The sequence below is a fragment of the Schistocerca americana genome, chromosome 1 (assembly GCF_021461395.2).
Source record: "Schistocerca americana isolate TAMUIC-IGC-003095 chromosome 1, iqSchAmer2.1, whole genome shotgun sequence".
Classification (NCBI taxonomy): Eukaryota; Metazoa; Arthropoda; class Insecta; order Orthoptera; family Acrididae; genus Schistocerca; species Schistocerca americana.
The window spans coordinates 832,225,274-832,242,857 of NC_060119.1; the positions used below are offsets into that span (position 1 = coordinate 832,225,274).

General features: G+C 41.6%; 1 protein-coding gene across 1 annotated transcript in view; it reads right to left on the reverse strand.

The window, feature by feature from the left end:
• The window catches only part of LOC124594527, a 605,846-nt gene that overhangs the window by 75,286 nt on the left and 512,976 nt on the right, over positions 1-17,584 (reverse strand). Inside the window, exons 169-184 of the mRNA XM_047132903.1 lie at positions 14,423-14,749; positions 8,660-8,971; positions 5,908-6,240; positions 5,501-5,806; positions 5,040-5,345; positions 4,637-4,954; positions 4,231-4,548; positions 3,840-4,154; positions 3,407-3,736; positions 2,993-3,298; positions 2,582-2,887; positions 2,156-2,473; positions 1,725-2,051; positions 1,327-1,641; positions 414-746; positions 26-331 (exon numbers count right to left, since the gene is read on the reverse strand). Coding sequence (XP_046988859.1) covers positions 26-331; positions 414-746; positions 1,327-1,641; positions 1,725-2,051; positions 2,156-2,473; positions 2,582-2,887; positions 2,993-3,298; positions 3,407-3,736; positions 3,840-4,154; positions 4,231-4,548; positions 4,637-4,954; positions 5,040-5,345; positions 5,501-5,806; positions 5,908-6,240; positions 8,660-8,971; positions 14,423-14,749 — 5,076 coding nt within the window. The remainder of the gene's footprint in view (positions 1-25; positions 332-413; positions 747-1,326; positions 1,642-1,724; positions 2,052-2,155; positions 2,474-2,581; positions 2,888-2,992; positions 3,299-3,406; positions 3,737-3,839; positions 4,155-4,230; positions 4,549-4,636; positions 4,955-5,039; positions 5,346-5,500; positions 5,807-5,907; positions 6,241-8,659; positions 8,972-14,422; positions 14,750-17,584) is intronic.

Here is a 17,584-nt window from a genome sequence, read left to right on the forward strand (position 1 = left end):
AAAGTGCGACAAGTGGCACACTTACGTGGAATAGGCCTGCATTGGATAAAAGCATTACCAGACATTCCATCTGGACAACTGCATATTGGTATGTGGTTAACAACATCACACCGAGCACCCTGTCCACATGTTCCTGGGCAGGGATCATTACATTTGTTCCTGATGCAGGCCTTTGTTCTATCACAGTCTGCATTAAGAATGCATTCTGGGTGACAGCCCAGGTATGGATCACCTTGATAATCTGGTAGACAAGTACATGTGCCATCTGTACATACAGAATTTGGTCCACAAGGTGATGGAGAGCAGGGCTCCTTTGGAATCGGTTCAGGACCTGCAAAAACATTAGTCAATGAAGTTTTCATAACTTTAAAAGTATTACCAACAGTTAACATCATAGCTATTTTTTCACTTACTTGGAGGTGGCTTGGGATAGCATCTAGTAAATGGATCTCCTGTGTAACCTTCTGGGCAGGTACAAACAGGGGTGTGATTAACAACAGTGCACAAAGCACTAGCACCACATGATCCTGGGCATGGATCCATACATTTCTCCCTGATGCACGCCATATTGCTGGGACATTCAGCATTTATACTACACTCAGGTCTGCAGTTTGGTGGCATTCCAATGAAGTTTGCCAGACAGGCACATGAAGCTGTACCACCTGCATTTATGCACTGAGCATTGGGACCACAGGGTGATGGAGAGCATGGGTTAACTGGTCGAAGCACCTCTGCTGGAGGAGGAGCTGAAAATAAACATGGAATTTATAGCTGTGATGATAGTAGATAATTTTCATACTTAATAAGCTTGTGTATGTGTATTCAAGAAAATTACAGAAATAAATGTAAGGGAATCCAAATTACTAACTGAAATTGCAATAATACTTGTCTCAAAATAGTCAAATGTTCATTTATTCACATTTAGAGAAAAAATATGGTACATGTGAAATGGATGCCAAAAAGAATATTTTGATTGAAAGGAAATCCTTATACAGAAATGTGAAAAATATATAGAGATACAATTCACTTTAGCTGAGTTCAACTGACAGTCATACACAACCAATGAAATTAAACAAAGAACGCTTTGCTTCCTTTCCCTTGTTCCCTCATAACTTAGGTTGTGAGTGACCTGCATCAACATTCCTCCTCTATACAACCCTCCACTCTCCTCCCTGATCAAGGAACACGTTTCCAAAAGCTAGATTTTATTTATTCTCATCACTTTTATGTCACTGTCAGCTGTACTGAGCTAAGGTAAGTACAGGCTCATCTGCCTCTGTATATTTTTGAAGAAGAATATTTCTTCTTACAGCATTCTATGTTTACCTGGCACAGCAAAACAGCGTGTGAAGGGATCACCAGTGTACCCAGCTTGACAGCTGCAAATTGGACTATGATTAATGACTTCACAGCGAGTGTTGAGACCACAGGTACCAGGGCATGGGTCAGCACATTTCTGTCTAATGCAAGCCCTATTTTGCTGACATTCTGCACTCACTGTGCACTCAGGTCTGCAATTAGGAGGTGTGCCCATGTAATCCGGAAGGCAAGAACATACTGCTTGACCATTTACCTCACGACATGCACTGTTAGGCCCACAAGGAGATGGCACACAAGGGTTACCAATTTCAACTGGAACATCTGCAAAATGGAGTAGCTACATGATATTTCTGAAACATTTTTTAGATTTGCTACAAAGCAAGGAAGTTGTGTAATAAACTTACGTTCTATTATAGGACTGCAGTACTTGAATGGATCTCCAGAGTACCCTTGAATGCAAGTGCATGAAGGCAGGTGATTGACCACTTGGCATTCAGCATTTAGGCCACAGGTTCCTGGACATGGATCCTGACATTTGTTACGTATGCATGCTCTATTGGATGGACAGTCAGTATTCAAAATACATTCTGGTCGGCAGACCTCATAAGGATTACCAACATAATCTGGGAGACATGTACAAGAGCCAGCTCCATTCTGCTCTTTACAAACCGCATTTGAGCCACATGGTGATGGTATACATGGTGTTGGTCTTTCTTCTGGCACAGGTGGTTCTGGAAAAGAAGTCAATGATTATTGTCATACATGCTGTTCAGATGTTTCAGTGACATGTAGCTAGAGGCGTAACAGACTTTCTTCTTAATTAAATTGCTCTTACCCTGTAATAAACACTGGATGAATGGATCTCCAGAAAATCCTGGAAGACATGCACAGTTAGGTGTGTGGCTAATAACTCTGCATTCTGCATTAGATCCACATGAACCTGGACATGGATCTTTACAGCGTTGCCCTATACATGCAAGGTGGCTTGCACACTCTGTGTTGCTAATACACTCTGGTCGGCAATTAGGAGGTGATCCTTTAAAATCGGGCAAACATGAACAAGATGGACTGTCACCAGAAACTTGGCAAACTGCATTTGGTCCACAGGGAGATGGCTGGCAAGGGTTTGTTGGTTCCCGTAATGGAGTTTCAGCTGTAAGGAAGAATTTTAGTAATTATATTGCAAGGTTCATATTCAGTATACTTCTTTTTGGTTAGAAGAAATGTATTTTAATTAATATAAACTATATTGGAAACTTACGGACTGGATAGCATCTTGCAAATGGATCGCCTGTATAGTGTGAGGGACAACTGCATATAGGATTGTGGTTAACAACCTCGCAACGAGCTCCAATACCACATGTTCCTGGGCAAGGGTTCCGACATTTCTGGTTGTTACAGGCTTCATTTTGTGCACAATCTGAGCTCACAATGCATTCTGGTCTACATGCTGGTGGACTTCCTAAGAAGCCTGGCACACATGAACACACTGCCTGGCCATTAATCTCTCGACATTGGCTGTTAGGGCCACAAGGAGATGGGCTGCATGGCTGTGTCTTTGGCGGAGCTATAACGAGATACAATTTATTATAAAATTACAATACTTGTAAATGTATTAAACATTTACTGTTACAGTATCAAAACATCCACTGGGTGGTTTGGACATACTTACGTGGAATAGGTCTGCATTGAATAAATGCATTGCCAGACATGCCCTCTGGACAACTGCAGATTGGAATATGATTGACAACATCACAGCGTGCATCCTGACCACAAGTCCCTGGACAAGGATCTGCACACTTGTTTCTTATGCAAGCCTTTGTCCTCTCACAATCTGTGCTCAGGACACACTCAGGTCGACAGCCAGCATATGGATCACCCTGGTATTCTGGCAAGCAAGTACACACTCCATCATCACACTGTGTGTTTGAGCCACATGGAGATGGATGACATAGGTCAGCCTTCTCAGGTTCTTGTTCTGAAAGTAATTTAAGTAAGTCATTAAGTAAGATCAGTGCCTGCATTTATCTATTTGTTCAATTTATACAATAGTCTTAAATTTTCAGTAGTCCTTTTATACACAAACCTGGTGGTTTGGGGAAGCAGTTGGTGAAAGGATCTCCAGTGTATCCCTCAGGACAGGTGCATACTGGTGTGTGGTTGATCACACTGCATTGTGCACTAGCACCACATGAGCCTGGACAAGGGTCACGACATTTTTCCCTAATACAAGCCTTGTTGCTAGGACATTCTGAATTAACAGAACATTCTGGTCTACAGTTTGGTGGAGCACCAAAGTAACCAGCATTGCATGCACATGAAGGAACTCCTCCTGAGTTGATACACTGTGCATTCGGGCCACAAGGTGATGGAACACATGGGTCATGATATACTGGTTTTTCTGAAGGAATTACAACTGCAAAGGAAGACAATGTATAAAATTACAAAACTTTGCAAACAACTGTGTCAGATGGACCTACACAGAGTCTTAGCCAAATTTAATTGGAGCTATTACATACCTGGGTTCAAATAACACTGTGCAAAAGGATCTCCTGTGTAACCTGGTCTGCAGCTGCAGATTGGGCTATGGTTTATTACCTCACAAATTGAGTTCAAACCACATGTGCCAATACAAGGGTCAGCACATTTCTGATTGGTGCAAGCTCTGTTCTGTGGACACTCTGAGCTTACCACACATTCTGGACGACAACCAGGTGGTGTGCCAATATAGCTGGGCAGACAAGAACACACTGCTTGCTCATTAACTTCACGACATGCACTGTTTGGCCCACATGGTGAAGGTGAACAAGGAGTTTTAGGTTCCTCTGGTGTTTCTGTAAATAAGAATCATATACTAGTAAATGGTTGTAATCCCACTATTTGTTATTTAAACTCAAATGCTGAACTTACCTCGTACTATACTGCAGAATCTAAATGGGTCACCAGTGTATCCTGATATACATGTGCATGATGGTAAATGATTGACTACAGTACAGTCTGCATTTTGTCCACATGTCCCAGGGCAGGGATCCTGGCATTTGTTTCGGATACATGCCCTATCTGGTGTGCAGTCAGTGTTTAAGGTACATTCTGGGCGACAGCCCTCATATGGGTTGCCAATGTATTCCGGTAAACATGTGCAAGAACCAGCACCATTTTGTTCTCTGCACACAGCATTTGACCCACATGGGGAAGGTGAGCAAGGAGTTGGTCTTTCTTCAGGAATAGCTGGAAAACACAAATTTATTATTGAAAAACTTAAACAATAATAATCAACTGAATAAGAATTTGCATTTGCCAGAGGATAGATTACTACCTGGTTGAGGTGAACAGATAACAAATGGATCTCCAGTATATCCTGAGAGACAGAAACAGTTAGGAGTGTGACTAATAACGCGGCATTCAGCATTAGCCCCACATGATCCAGGACAAGGATCTTTACATTTCTGTCTTATGCACGCAAGGTGACTGGCACATTCACTATTACTCACACACTCAGGTCTACAATTGGGTGGTGATCCCATGTATTCTGGAAGGCATGTGCATGATGGAGTCTCTCCAATAACCTGACATTGTGCATTTGGGCCACAAGGCGATGGAGCACATGGATTTAATTGTGCTGGAGGAGTATCGGCTGAAAAATGAAACAAAATACATTTTTATTATTTAAGAATTAATATGACACTCAATTTTAAAATTTGTAAGTATTTGTGTCTTACAGATTGGCTGGCATCTGACGAATGGATCACCAGTATATCGTATAGGACAACTGCAAATTGGATTGTGGTTAACTACTTCACAGCGAGCTGCCACACCACATGTGCCTGGGCATGGATTTCTGCACTTCTGATTGTTGCATGCTTCATTCTGACTGCAATCTGAGCTCACAACACACTCTGGCCTGCATGATGGAGGACTCCCAAGGTATCCTGGCACACAAGAACACACTGCTTGGCCATTAATCTCCCGACACTGGCTGTTTGGTCCACACGGAGATGGGTTGCATGGCTGTGTCACCACAGGAGCTGGATGGGAATATAAAGAAAATTACCAGTTACTTTATACTTATCTAGAAATTAAACATAGTTAACAATGTACTGAAACTTCAAATGTCAACTGCTACAGTTAATGTCACATTGCAGATCAAAAACAGCAGAGCCACGAATCTCATCAAACTTACGAGGAATAGGCCTGCACTGGATAAATGCATTCCCAGACATTCCTTCAGGACAACTGCATATTGGGATGTGATTGACAACATCACAGCGGGCATCCTGTCCACACGTTCCTGGACATGGATCAGTGCACTTATTTCTGATGCAAGCCTTTGACCTGTCACAGTCAGAGCTTAGAACACACTCTGGCCGACAGCCTGCATAAGGATCACCCTGATATTCTGGCAAGCAAGTACACACTCCATCATTACATTGTGTGTTTGGCCCGCAGGGAGATGGATAGCAGGGATCACTCTTTTCTGGTTCTGGTTCTGTAAAAAAAAAAATATTGGAAGGTACAAGTGAAACATTTTGCCTATAGCTAATTAATCATTCAGTTTATGTTGTTATCTAATTTCTATATCATACAAACCTTGTGGCTTTGGGTAACAGCTGGTGAATGGGTCACCTGTGTAACCCTCAGGACATGTGCATACTGGTGTGTGGTTGATTACACTGCACTGTGCACCAGCACCACATGATCCTGGACATGGGTCACGGCACTTCTCCCGGATGCAGGCTTTGTTGCTTGAGCATTCTGAGCTGATGACACATTCAGGTCGGCAGTTTGGAGGAGATCCAATGTAATTAGCCAGGCATGAGCAAGAAGGTGTTCCTCCAATGTCTCTGCATTCTGAATTGGGGCCACAAGGAGATGGAACACAGGGATTTGTGTAGGTAGGTTTGGTAGTTGGAGGCTGAGATGCTGCAAAATTTGAAATTAAAAATCACATTTCCCTCTTTTTATTACCTTCACAATTACTATCAGTATCTTATAAATATAATTATGGTGTCATATTTTGAGCAATTATTTTTTGACCTTGAGGATAATGAAAGGAAGTATCATGTTTCTTGCTTCTTAAGTAGTTAACCCACATATATTACTGTCTATCTTCCACAACAGCATATATTTCAAAGGAGGAAGTATGATACATTGTATATATTTACAAGTTTTAAATAACATGTCTATTAAATTGGTTGCCACATTCAAATCTTATGCCTGTATTCTATCGAACACAGGGTAGTAAACTGATACAATCAAACACAAATAAGTTGCTGTGAACAGAAACAATTGTTTGCAAAACCCGGTGAAAGCTGTATAAGGCTCATTTGACACATTCCTGAGAGAAGTGAAAAGTAGTAAAAAATTGTTTATGGCAGTCACTGTCTTGGTTTTATCACATTTCAAGTAAGCTTATTGACAAATATATTCTTTTGACCCTGGAAATGAAGGTGAGTATAATAGAACAGTGAGGTATGGATTACTTTTCATGGACAATGACTGTGAGTGGCAATATATTTAATATCACTTCTCTTTGTAGCCTCCAGCAAACATATCACATATCTGTATTCATGTATATTGGTTTAGCAACAGCAATTCTGCAATGGAGACTGCAGCTCCAGCGTGTACAACACATAAGACAGTTTCAATATGCCACACCTTTACTAAGCACACATTAGGCCTTATCTTGGAAAAGTGACATATCTCAGAGCAGGAAGGTTTTACTTTGGCGAACATAACTATCTGGTATCCTTCCAAACACACTTAAAAAAAGAAAAAAAAACTGAATTTAGCAACTAAAAAATTGTTATGATTCAAGGGAATCACACTGACAACTTGTCAAATGTGATGGACTGGACTCAGACTTCAAGAAAGGTCTCCATGCTGAAAGTGAAAACACAAGTCTTGGATATAACAGAACAAAATCAGCTTTGGCTGCAAGTGCCTTCCCTCCCTTGCTAATAATTCTAATTAAGTTTAGCCATGGCTCATAAATATTGTCAGTTTGTAATTGAAAATGATTCATGAATGTAAATGAGCTTTTACAGTATACTTATTTAGGAATTATAGTGATAAATTATTATGTCTCATCTTATAAACCAAATACAATGTTTAGTCATGAGTATTCTTATGTAAAAAAGGTGGAGGAATCTTGGCTTGGCAGCAAAAGACTGTTTATGCAGTTAAAGGTACAGCTTCTGGGTCATTAGGCAGCATCATATACCTCTTCAAATCCTTTTCCAAATACAATGTTTTGACCCCTTTGCTGATACCTTCTTCATTTTTTTAGGTTATAGGCTGCAATTACTCTTTGACATAGACTACATAATTAAGTCAATGTACTATGATGCTTTCCAAGAGAGTGGATTCCATCCCTAAACTGACATTTGGAAGACCAACATAATGGCCATCAAAAGCTCACTCCCAGCCTCAGTGCCATTTTTTCCACTGTCAAAATTTCTCACACAGAGGAGCATCATGAAAGTGAACCTTTTCTTCCTTTCATGTGTAATCTGGCCTTCTGGTAGGTTCTTCATCCAGTTGTCCAAAAGACTTTTGCAGTTTTGCTTAACCTTTGAAACATAATATTAAACAATATGCAGAATGCCTTCTGTATTCCAGAAACAAAAAGGTTTTCTTTTTAGTGTATGAAATCAACTTTGCTATTCCACAGTCTTGCCTTATCCTGCAGTGGATTTACTTGGCACAATGCTGGAAGTGGCGGAATTTCCAGATTGCATTTGGTCAGCATCCAAGAGATGTGGCATACTCTTTCTTGTGATATGTCTTTGCTTCAGCTGTTTTATACCTCTTTCATTCTGGCTGTCTAATATCATGATACACATTTTCTAAATGTTTTCATCTGTGGTTGATTTGTAAGATGTGCTCCATGTTGATCATCTTTTGCTGTATTCAGTTCAGGTGCCCATTTAACAGGGATAACTGGAGGAGCAGACTCCTTACATATCCTCACCAACTTCAGATGAAATCCATCTAGGTGCTTAACAGTTCAAAATGACAAATTTTATAATTGTAGAATATTTCAATATACCCACTTGAACAAAGCACACATAACAAATTTATCATATATCATACCTAGTTGACATTGCACTTACATCGTTGCCCTGTATGTATCAAAACAATAACACTAATATGAAAATGATCTCTGTGCCAGGTTGACAAATTTACATGATGAGGGCAAGGTGAAAGTAAATACGTTCTCTGAATACATTTTATATCAACTTGACTACAATTGATGGTAGGCAGAATTGCAGTAGCTTTTTTGGTAGGAATGCAATCCAAGAATCAGAAACTATAAAGTGTGAAAGTAGCAGACACTCACGTGGTATTGGGTAGCATCTTGCAAAGGGGTCTCCAGTGTGTCCAACCTGGCAGCTGCAAATGGGGCTGTGGTTGATGACTTCACAGCGTGCATTGAGGCCACAGGTACCAGGACATGGGTCAATGCACTTGTTGCTGACACAGGCCTTATCACGTGGGCATTCAGCACTGACGACGCACTCGGGCCTACAGCCTGGTGGTGTTCCCATGTAGCCGGACTGACATGAGCAAACTGCCTGTCCATTTACCACACGGCACACGCTGTTTGGTCCGCAAGGTGACGGCTGACACGGGTCGCCGATTTCTGGTGTCACTGTGGATCCATTGTAACAATGCATACTTGGAAGTCAATCAAAACATACAGCAGTCATGGTAATTTAATTCTTATGATGTAAGGTAACAATAGGGTTTAATAATTTCAATATGGCACAAGAAAAATATAGGCTTGGTCACATCACTTCCTTGTTATGAGTGTAATCTGGCAACAATGTTGCAAATACATAGCATGAATCTGGCAGGATTGCAGTTTTCAGGGAAGGACAAAGGATGCATGGTGAGACTCCTACTACTACAGCTAGGAAAAGTGACTTAAATTGGTAATCTGAATAATTTGATGACATCAAAAACAGATTTTTCACAGGTGACAGTATGTGAAGGGATAATTATTTTCCTGTATGGTCAATGTCATAGTGTTACATACCTTAGTATTCGAACAACATTATTTCTTTAAAAGGGGCAATGTTCTTTTGAATTGCGTTCTAATATTATGACACTTTATGTTTTTCGGTGAAACTTTCCATAAAAGGGATGGAGATTGCTTTATATAAATGTAAAGACTGCAAGTACAGTGCAGGTTCTGTCTCGTGAACCGTGGCGCCGAAACGAGTAAGGCTGTGCTGTGTTGTCGAACATAGACTTCACAGACATACAGTTTCACTGAAAACCATTAGAAATGCCATTTCGTTATACTTCTCCTTCAAGAGTACGGAACTCCTAGTGGATCTTGGTAGGTACAAATGTTAGTTCTATCACTCGAAGAAACATTGTCTTCATCTACATCTGTACTCTGAAAACCACCGTGAGGTGCATCGTAGAGGGTCTCGATACTAAACGCGCAAAATTAGGTTGACACTCGGAGCGCTGGCTGATGGGAGCGACTGTAAATGGGAAATGCCTTTGCAGTCGCTCCCATCAGCCACCGCGTCGAGTGTCAACTTTGTGCATTTAAATATATATCAGTTGGTCGCCACGTTGCGTTCCTATTGGTGCTTCTGATGTGATTTTTAATAACTAAAAACCGAAAAGGTTCGACATACATAACTCAATAGATGTTAAATTTATGTTTCACTTATTTATTGCGTTACTGGAAGGGCAGGGTCGCTGTTGTACCGTGTAGGAATGGCAGTCCGCAACCATAACCTCCATAGCACCAACTAGCATACTTTCCGCTGGATGTAGTTTTGGTCCTGTAATTACTGTCACAACCATTTTCGTATGAATTTCTTACACAATGTGACCGTTACTGTTTGTCGAATGTACAAGTTAAACTGTGCATGCAATGGGGAAGGTTCAAAATCGGGTATATAGGATCCGCAAGCTCTAAGATAAAATCACAAAAATCAGCCAGTGGCATATGTCCACCTCTGCTTGCTTATCATCAGTTGGCTCGTTAACAACAGCGACGATTCTTACCCTGTACCAATACTGGTGACGAGAAATGGTGTCTTTATGCTAACATAAGAAAAAGAAACGAATGGTTGAGCGCAAACAAAGCGAGGACTCGGCGTATGAAGACCTGTGCGCATCCACTAAAGATGATGTTACGCACCTGGTGGAACAGCAACGGTGTGGTGTGCTACGAATTGCTTCCGCGAAGTGCAACCATCACTGCTGAAATTTATTGTCAACAACTGAGACGTCTTGCAGACGCAGTCCAAGAGCAACGCCCATGAAGACTGCGTTAAGTGATGCTACTTCACATTAACGTCCGCCCGCATTCTGCTATATTCACACACACACACACACACACACACACACACAAACACTATACAAGATTTGGGGTGGAAGTCATTCTTCACCCACCTTATTCACCTGATCATGCACCCTCAAATTCTCACCTTTTCCGCTCTTTATCGGACAACCTGCAAGAAACTTCCTTTCCGGATGAAAATGCGCCCTGAATGTGACTCGACGAGTTCTTCGCCTCGAAGCTACATGATTTCCGTAGTCCCAGAGTCGAAAAGCTACCTCAGCGTTGCAGACTGTTGTAAATAGTGAAGGACAACATATTGCCGATGACTGAAGTCTCTGTTATGTGTATGTATTGTGTTTATTAAACTTATGGAAAAGTGCTACGAGTTTATGTACTTATGGCCGGGGATGAGGCAACACCTCTACCATTTTCGTAATTGTCAGTGTTACTGTATTTTTATCCTTGATCGCAGTTTCCATAAATGTGAAAGCCGGCCAAGGTGGCCGAGCGGTTCTAGGCGCTACAGTCTGGAACCGCGCGACCGCTACGGTCGCAGGTCCGAATCCTGCCTCGGGCATGGCTGTCTGTGATGTCCTTAGGTATGGAAATGTCGTGTGGCTAGGGCCTCCCGTCGGGTAGACCGTTCGCCTGGTGCAGGTCTTTCGATTTGACGCCACTTCGGCGACCTGCGCGTCGATGGAGATGAAATGATGATGATTAGGAGAAAAATCTCCGACCCAGCCGGGAATCGAACCCGGGCCCGTTGGATTGACAGTCTGTCACGCTGACCACTCAGCTACCGGGGCGGGCGTCCTTGGGTTAGTTAGGTTTAAGTAGTTCTAAGTTCTAGGGGACTGATGACCTCAGAAGTTAAAGTCCGATAGTGCTCAGAGCCATTAGAACCATAAATGTGAAAACTCACGATACAGTGGATACATTATTATAAAGCCCTTTTTCGCTTGACATGAGCGGTGAAACATCGACACAAACAAGTCCGCCAACTTGTTAAATCTGCTGCCAGTAAAAATTTCTCTCTGACACGTCGTATGTTTGACAAACACATCAAACTGTGCCGTACGTGTCAAATGTTTGACAAACCTATTGAAGTTGGGTAAATTGATCGTGCAAATGCCGGTTTCAAACCATAACACAGAAGAGAGAGTTGTGCGTGTAGTCTGTATGTACTGTATCCATGGTCTAAGAGGCCTGTGGCCTGTTTCTCACAACAACTAGTTTCCAGGAATGTGTATTTTGTGTAAGTTTGTTAGAGATTGTAGATGAACGGTTTCTTACCGTAATATTTCTTTACACAGAAACCTCTTCGGGCCAAAGACCTTAAAAGTACAGTGCGCTCACACGTGACTGCAAGCCTGATCCTCACACATGATCAAGAATTTACTGGAAGCACACACACAAATTCCTTTCGCCTCTACACAGGGCTAACCATTAATTTGTCTTCCAGCCATGTTGTGTCTGACGCCCATGATACGGTCCCGCTGTTCGGCTTTATCTTTGCCGTATAAATGAAAGCAAAATGGAAAAAAGAAACATTACATCTGGTGTAAAACTGATTAAGGAAAAAATAAATCTTACCCCAGGTTAATCTACTCAGTGATTGAAGAAATACTCATGAAATTAGCGTAATTACCTCTAGATGAGTGAAGAAACGTTAACTGAATTTACTGTCACTCATTAAGTCCTTTTGTTAAAAAGCAGCGGTCATCCATGAAAGAAGCTATAGTATCACGCGAAAAACTGACAGAAACATTGTGACTTCCGAAGACTACATGCAGCTAATTAAGAGGTCAGATACACGTCTGTAATACTAATTTGTTGGTTCGTTTGCAGTAGTCCTGAATGGATCTATGACTACTTTCCTGCTCTTTCTCCTCCTCCTGCGTTTGGTCCTCAAGGAACTGATTTTAACAGCGGCATCTTTGTAAGCAACAGGTTCAATTACGGAATTAATGCTTTTGTTAAGGGCAAATCGTACATACTATCTCTCCTTGTTTTGTAATAATGGGATTTCTTATTGATGCTCCAGAGACCATATTGGTTTTGATACGTTGGAATAAACCTTTCCAGTAATTCGCAATAGATTTGCTACAGACTGCTCTACATGATGCCTCCACAAAGACTGTTGCAAGACTGACGTTTGCTTGAATAAGCCTGCAAAGTTGGATTAAACAACATTTTTGTCGTTAATGGATACGGTATCATGAGATTGAGAGATCCGTCTATTACAGAACTTTTGCTACAATCGCTATTTTAGATAACTGACAACAATATTACCGGATTCAGTCATTGTTGGCCATCTTCAATCGGTATTGCAGCGTTGTGCTTGAATAAGAACCATGGTATTACATCGCCATACAGTAGTGAAAATGAAATTTTTTTGACAATGTGGGCATTCTAATTACATGTTGTTCTTTTGTGCTGCTACAAGTGACAACGTGATTGAGATTTTTTCCAGATCATACTACATCTACATGATTACTCTGCAATTCACATTTAAGTGCTTGGCAGAGGGTTCATCGAACCACAATCATACTATCTCTCTACCATTCCACTCCCGAACAGCGCGCGGGAAAAACGAACATCTAAACCTTTCTGTTCGAGCTCTGATTTCTCTTATTTTATGTAGGTTGGGCTCAACAAAATATTTTCGCATTCGGAAGCGAAAGTTGGTGACTGAAATTTCGTAAATAGATCTCGCCGCGACGAAAAACGTCTTTGCTTTAATGACTTCCATCCCAACTCGCGTATCATATCTGTCACACACTCTGTCCCCTATTACGTGATAATACAACACGAGCTGCCCTTTTTTGCACCCTTTCGATGTAATACTTTCTGAAGATGGCCCACAGTGGCTGAAACCGATAATTTATAGGGTCGAAAGTAAATGTGCAACCGCACCGAAAGGTGTGGATTCACCGCCCATCGAGGCGCATTCATATAGTCACTTAAAATAATTTCTGCGTTTCCGTCATGCCTCCCCAGCTCCGCGTTACACGTTAGGTGACAAACGGCAGCCGATGTAGCAACACAAAGCTGCCGAGTGACAGGTCAAGCAACTTTTTGATCAGACTATGGGTGTAAATCGTTTCTGAAAGTATTTGTATGGAGTGTAGCCATGTACGGAAGTGAAACATGGACGATAAATAGTTTAGGCAAGAAGAGAATAGGAGCTTTGGAAATGTGGTGCTACAGAAGAATGCTGAAGATTAGATGGATAGATCACATAACTAATGAGGAAGTATTGAATAGGATTGGGGAGAAGAGAAGTTTGTAGCACAACTTGACTAGAAGAAGGGATCGGTTGGTAGGACATGTTCTGAGGCATCAAGGGATCACCAGTTTAGTATTGGAAGGCAGCGTGGAGGGTAAAAATCGTAGAGGGAGACCAAGAGATGAATACACTAAGCAGATTCAGAAGGATGTAGGTTGCAGTAGGTACTGGGAGATGAAGAAGCTTGCACAGGATAGAGTAGCATGGAGAGCTGCATCAAACCAGTCTCAGGACTGAAGACCACAACAACAACATGGGCGTAACGTCTACCACCGTGATAAAATTTGAGGTGTTGATGTTGGCGCTGATTGATCAAATCGCCACAAACGTTCCCGTAATTAAGACCGTTAACACTCTCCATGGGGCTTCATTGTCTCTTAACTTGAAACAGGTTGTGTAGTAGGAAGGAAGATACGCAAGCTATACGCAAGCAAATGGCGTAATAGCTCTGTTCTGGAGACTTATTGAGATAATCTCTTGAAGTAAAGCTGGAATGTACTTACGTGGTGTATGCATTACGTTGCAATATCTGAAGGGGTCTCCAGTAAATCCGTGGATGCACGTGCAAGTCGGCAGGTGGTTGACGACCTGGCACTCGGCGTTCTGGCCGCAAGTACCGGGACAGGGGTCCTGGCACTTGTTACGGACGCACGCCTTGTTAGGAGCGCAGTCCGTGTTGAGCACACATTCTGGTCGGCAACCTTCATACGGGTTGCCCACGTACTCTGGCAGACAAGTGCAAGACCCGGCGCCGTTCTGTTCTCTGCATTCAGCATTTGAGCCGCAGGGCGAAGGCAGGCATGGCGTCGGTCTCTCTTGCACCGGTGGCTCTGAAATACGAGAAAGCCTAGTTACTTATTGCACGTGTATTGTGTATCATGTGCTCTTACATATGATATATGTGTTTTCCGCAACAGACCAGTATTTCTCTATTATCTACTCGTCTTTAGATTGTGAAATAGTTGGAACCACGCACACACTGGCAACGGTAAATTCACTTTTCGGAGTTTGAAGGGCTTCTCATTAAAAAGGATGGGGAAAAGTGCTGGAGGGAGCAATACAGTTAGATCGCTACAGCGATTGTGCTTGCCTGCTGCTCCAGTTGATCTGCCTCGCACCAGGGGCCTTCTAAATTAAAGCATGGTTCAGCACCAACTGACGCATCTTGTGAACAGATCGGTTGTCCAGATAAACGATTGCGCGTCTGCCGTGGTGGTAATGGTTGCAACTATTCAGTAAATTTTACTCTCTGAATCTGAATAGGTTGGTCATTTAGTGAATTATACCTATGACAATTTGCTTGGAGTATTCCGAGTTACATGGCTGCCACTAATATTTCACAAAAAAAAAAAAAAAAAAAATAATAATAATATTGCGACAAAGTTTTTGCAAGTTGCTCTGCACAAATGGGCAAGTAATTTGCTGTATGCTTAATATTTGTAACCTTTTCCCTTACTATGGTACTGAAGCGCCTAGTGTTTTACATGAAACGACGAATTTAAAGAATACTACTCCTTTTGCGGACTATTAATTGCTCACAACTTTGTTTCGGTAATATGAATCGTTTGTGAAATATAGAAATACCCATATGAAGTAGAACATCTGTATATTCGCTACATGGGCTGTTGTAACAATTACAAAACGAATAGCTTTTTACCCGCTCATGTTGCTTATAAATGCTTATGCTGAAAAAAAAAATTACTAGTACTGTTGAGTAGTAATCAATAATTTGCTGGCAAATTAAGCGCTGCTGTATTAGTTTCAGTTAATTTATGTAATGCTACATACACACAGACACACTCATTCACATAAAAGCCGATTAAAGAGCAACAGAATGCACAACGCCGGTTTTACGAAATGGAGAGAGAGAGTGAAGAATCCAATGATTGTGATTCCAGCCCTTCAGAGATTGAATACCGGTAATACGTATACCTGCCCCGTAGAGTAAACCACATGTATTTTGCTAGTTCCATGTTATGACCGAATATGCACAAGTATTAAATGCAGATAAAATTATTGAGGTTTCATAGTCGTCGTTTGCAGAATTTATCTGGAGGTTGGTGCTCATTCATATTGGCCAACATGCCCACATTGGCAAATATGCCCGAGAAACAAACGCCAGATGAATTCAACACTTCAACACTAAGTATAAATGTTGGACGAACTACTATTCTTTTTATTTCAGCCTGTAAGAAATGCTCCAGGAGCTATAACTGTCATCAGGGACTTTAATGTGATAGGTTTTGGCCGCCCGAGGTGGCCGAGCGGTTATAGGCGCTACAGTCTGGAACCGCGCGACCGCTACGGTCGCAGGTCCGAATCCTGCCTCGGGCATGGATGTGTGTGATGCCCTTAGGTTGGTTAGGTTTAAGTAGTTCTAAGTTCTAGGGGACTGATGACCTTAGAAGTTAAGTCCCATAGTGATGAGAGCCATTTGAACCATTTGATACGTTTTGATGTTCAGTGTGCATCAGCTTTCAGAAGCTTCAATTTCAATGTGCCTTTATGAGAAAGTTAAACATAGTGACAATGATCTTTGAGATCTGCGGAACATGTCGTACGAGAAACGAAAACTTTATAGTGGATTAATTGCATAGAATTTAGTTTCGGGAGTAGGATAATATTTGATTGAACGTGAGACAACAGGTTCAGATCTGCACGTTTGGAAAGTTTTGATTGACGCAGAAAAGTTATCACAATAGCCTCATAGAGAAGCGTGTCGCAGTGGAGGTAAAATGTCATCTCATTAACATCCCTCTGGCTGTGGTTGAGTCGAGCGTGTCCTTATATTCAGTTTCCAAAGGTTGTAGTCCCACAGTGTACGAGAGGACTTGGATTAAAATTCCTAGTCCAGCAATCCAAATTTAGGTTTCCATTGACTTTCCTAGATCGATCACGGCGTTCCACTGAAAAGGAAACGTTCAATTTCTTTCCCCATCATTGTCGTATCTGAACTACTGCTCTGACTCTAAAAATTTCATCGTCGACGGGCCGTTAAAACGTGTTCTTTCTTTCACCTTTCCTCCGTAAAAGAATCTCCTGTAAAGTTTGAGGGTTTGTTAGAGGAACTAATGTCAAATTACAACTTTGAGTCGGCCTAGGGTTTCTCGCCTGGAACAATCTATAGCACAGTGCTCGCGCAAGAAGGTGATGCGCCACAGCTCGTAAATATCTGAAAAACACAATGATTTACCGCCAGGAGTTGCTGATAACATTTCTTCGTTGAACAACGAGTTTCGTTCCACGGACCATCATCAGGCTCATAAAACATTTGCAGCATCACACTAGGAGTCGCAAAATCAATGGCGTCAATTAAAAAAATCCATAAATTCGTTGTAGTTGTCAAATAGTAATATCAATTACACCGTCAGTTATAAAAATGTGGCAAATAGGGCACTCACTCATGTTATAAGAAGAGTTTTACTGTAAACAATAACCAGCTGTGCAGTCGGCAGTATATGGAATGTCTCCTTTCGTAACGTTAATGCTGACTGTTAATGTAACATGAATGAGTGCCCTGTTCGGCACATTTTTATGATTGACGATGTAACCTGTATCACTACTTGACAACAACGACGAATTCATGGATTTCATTGACGCCACTGATTTTATGTCGTCTAGTAAGATGTTGCATATGTTTCATGAACCTGACCATGGTCGATGAA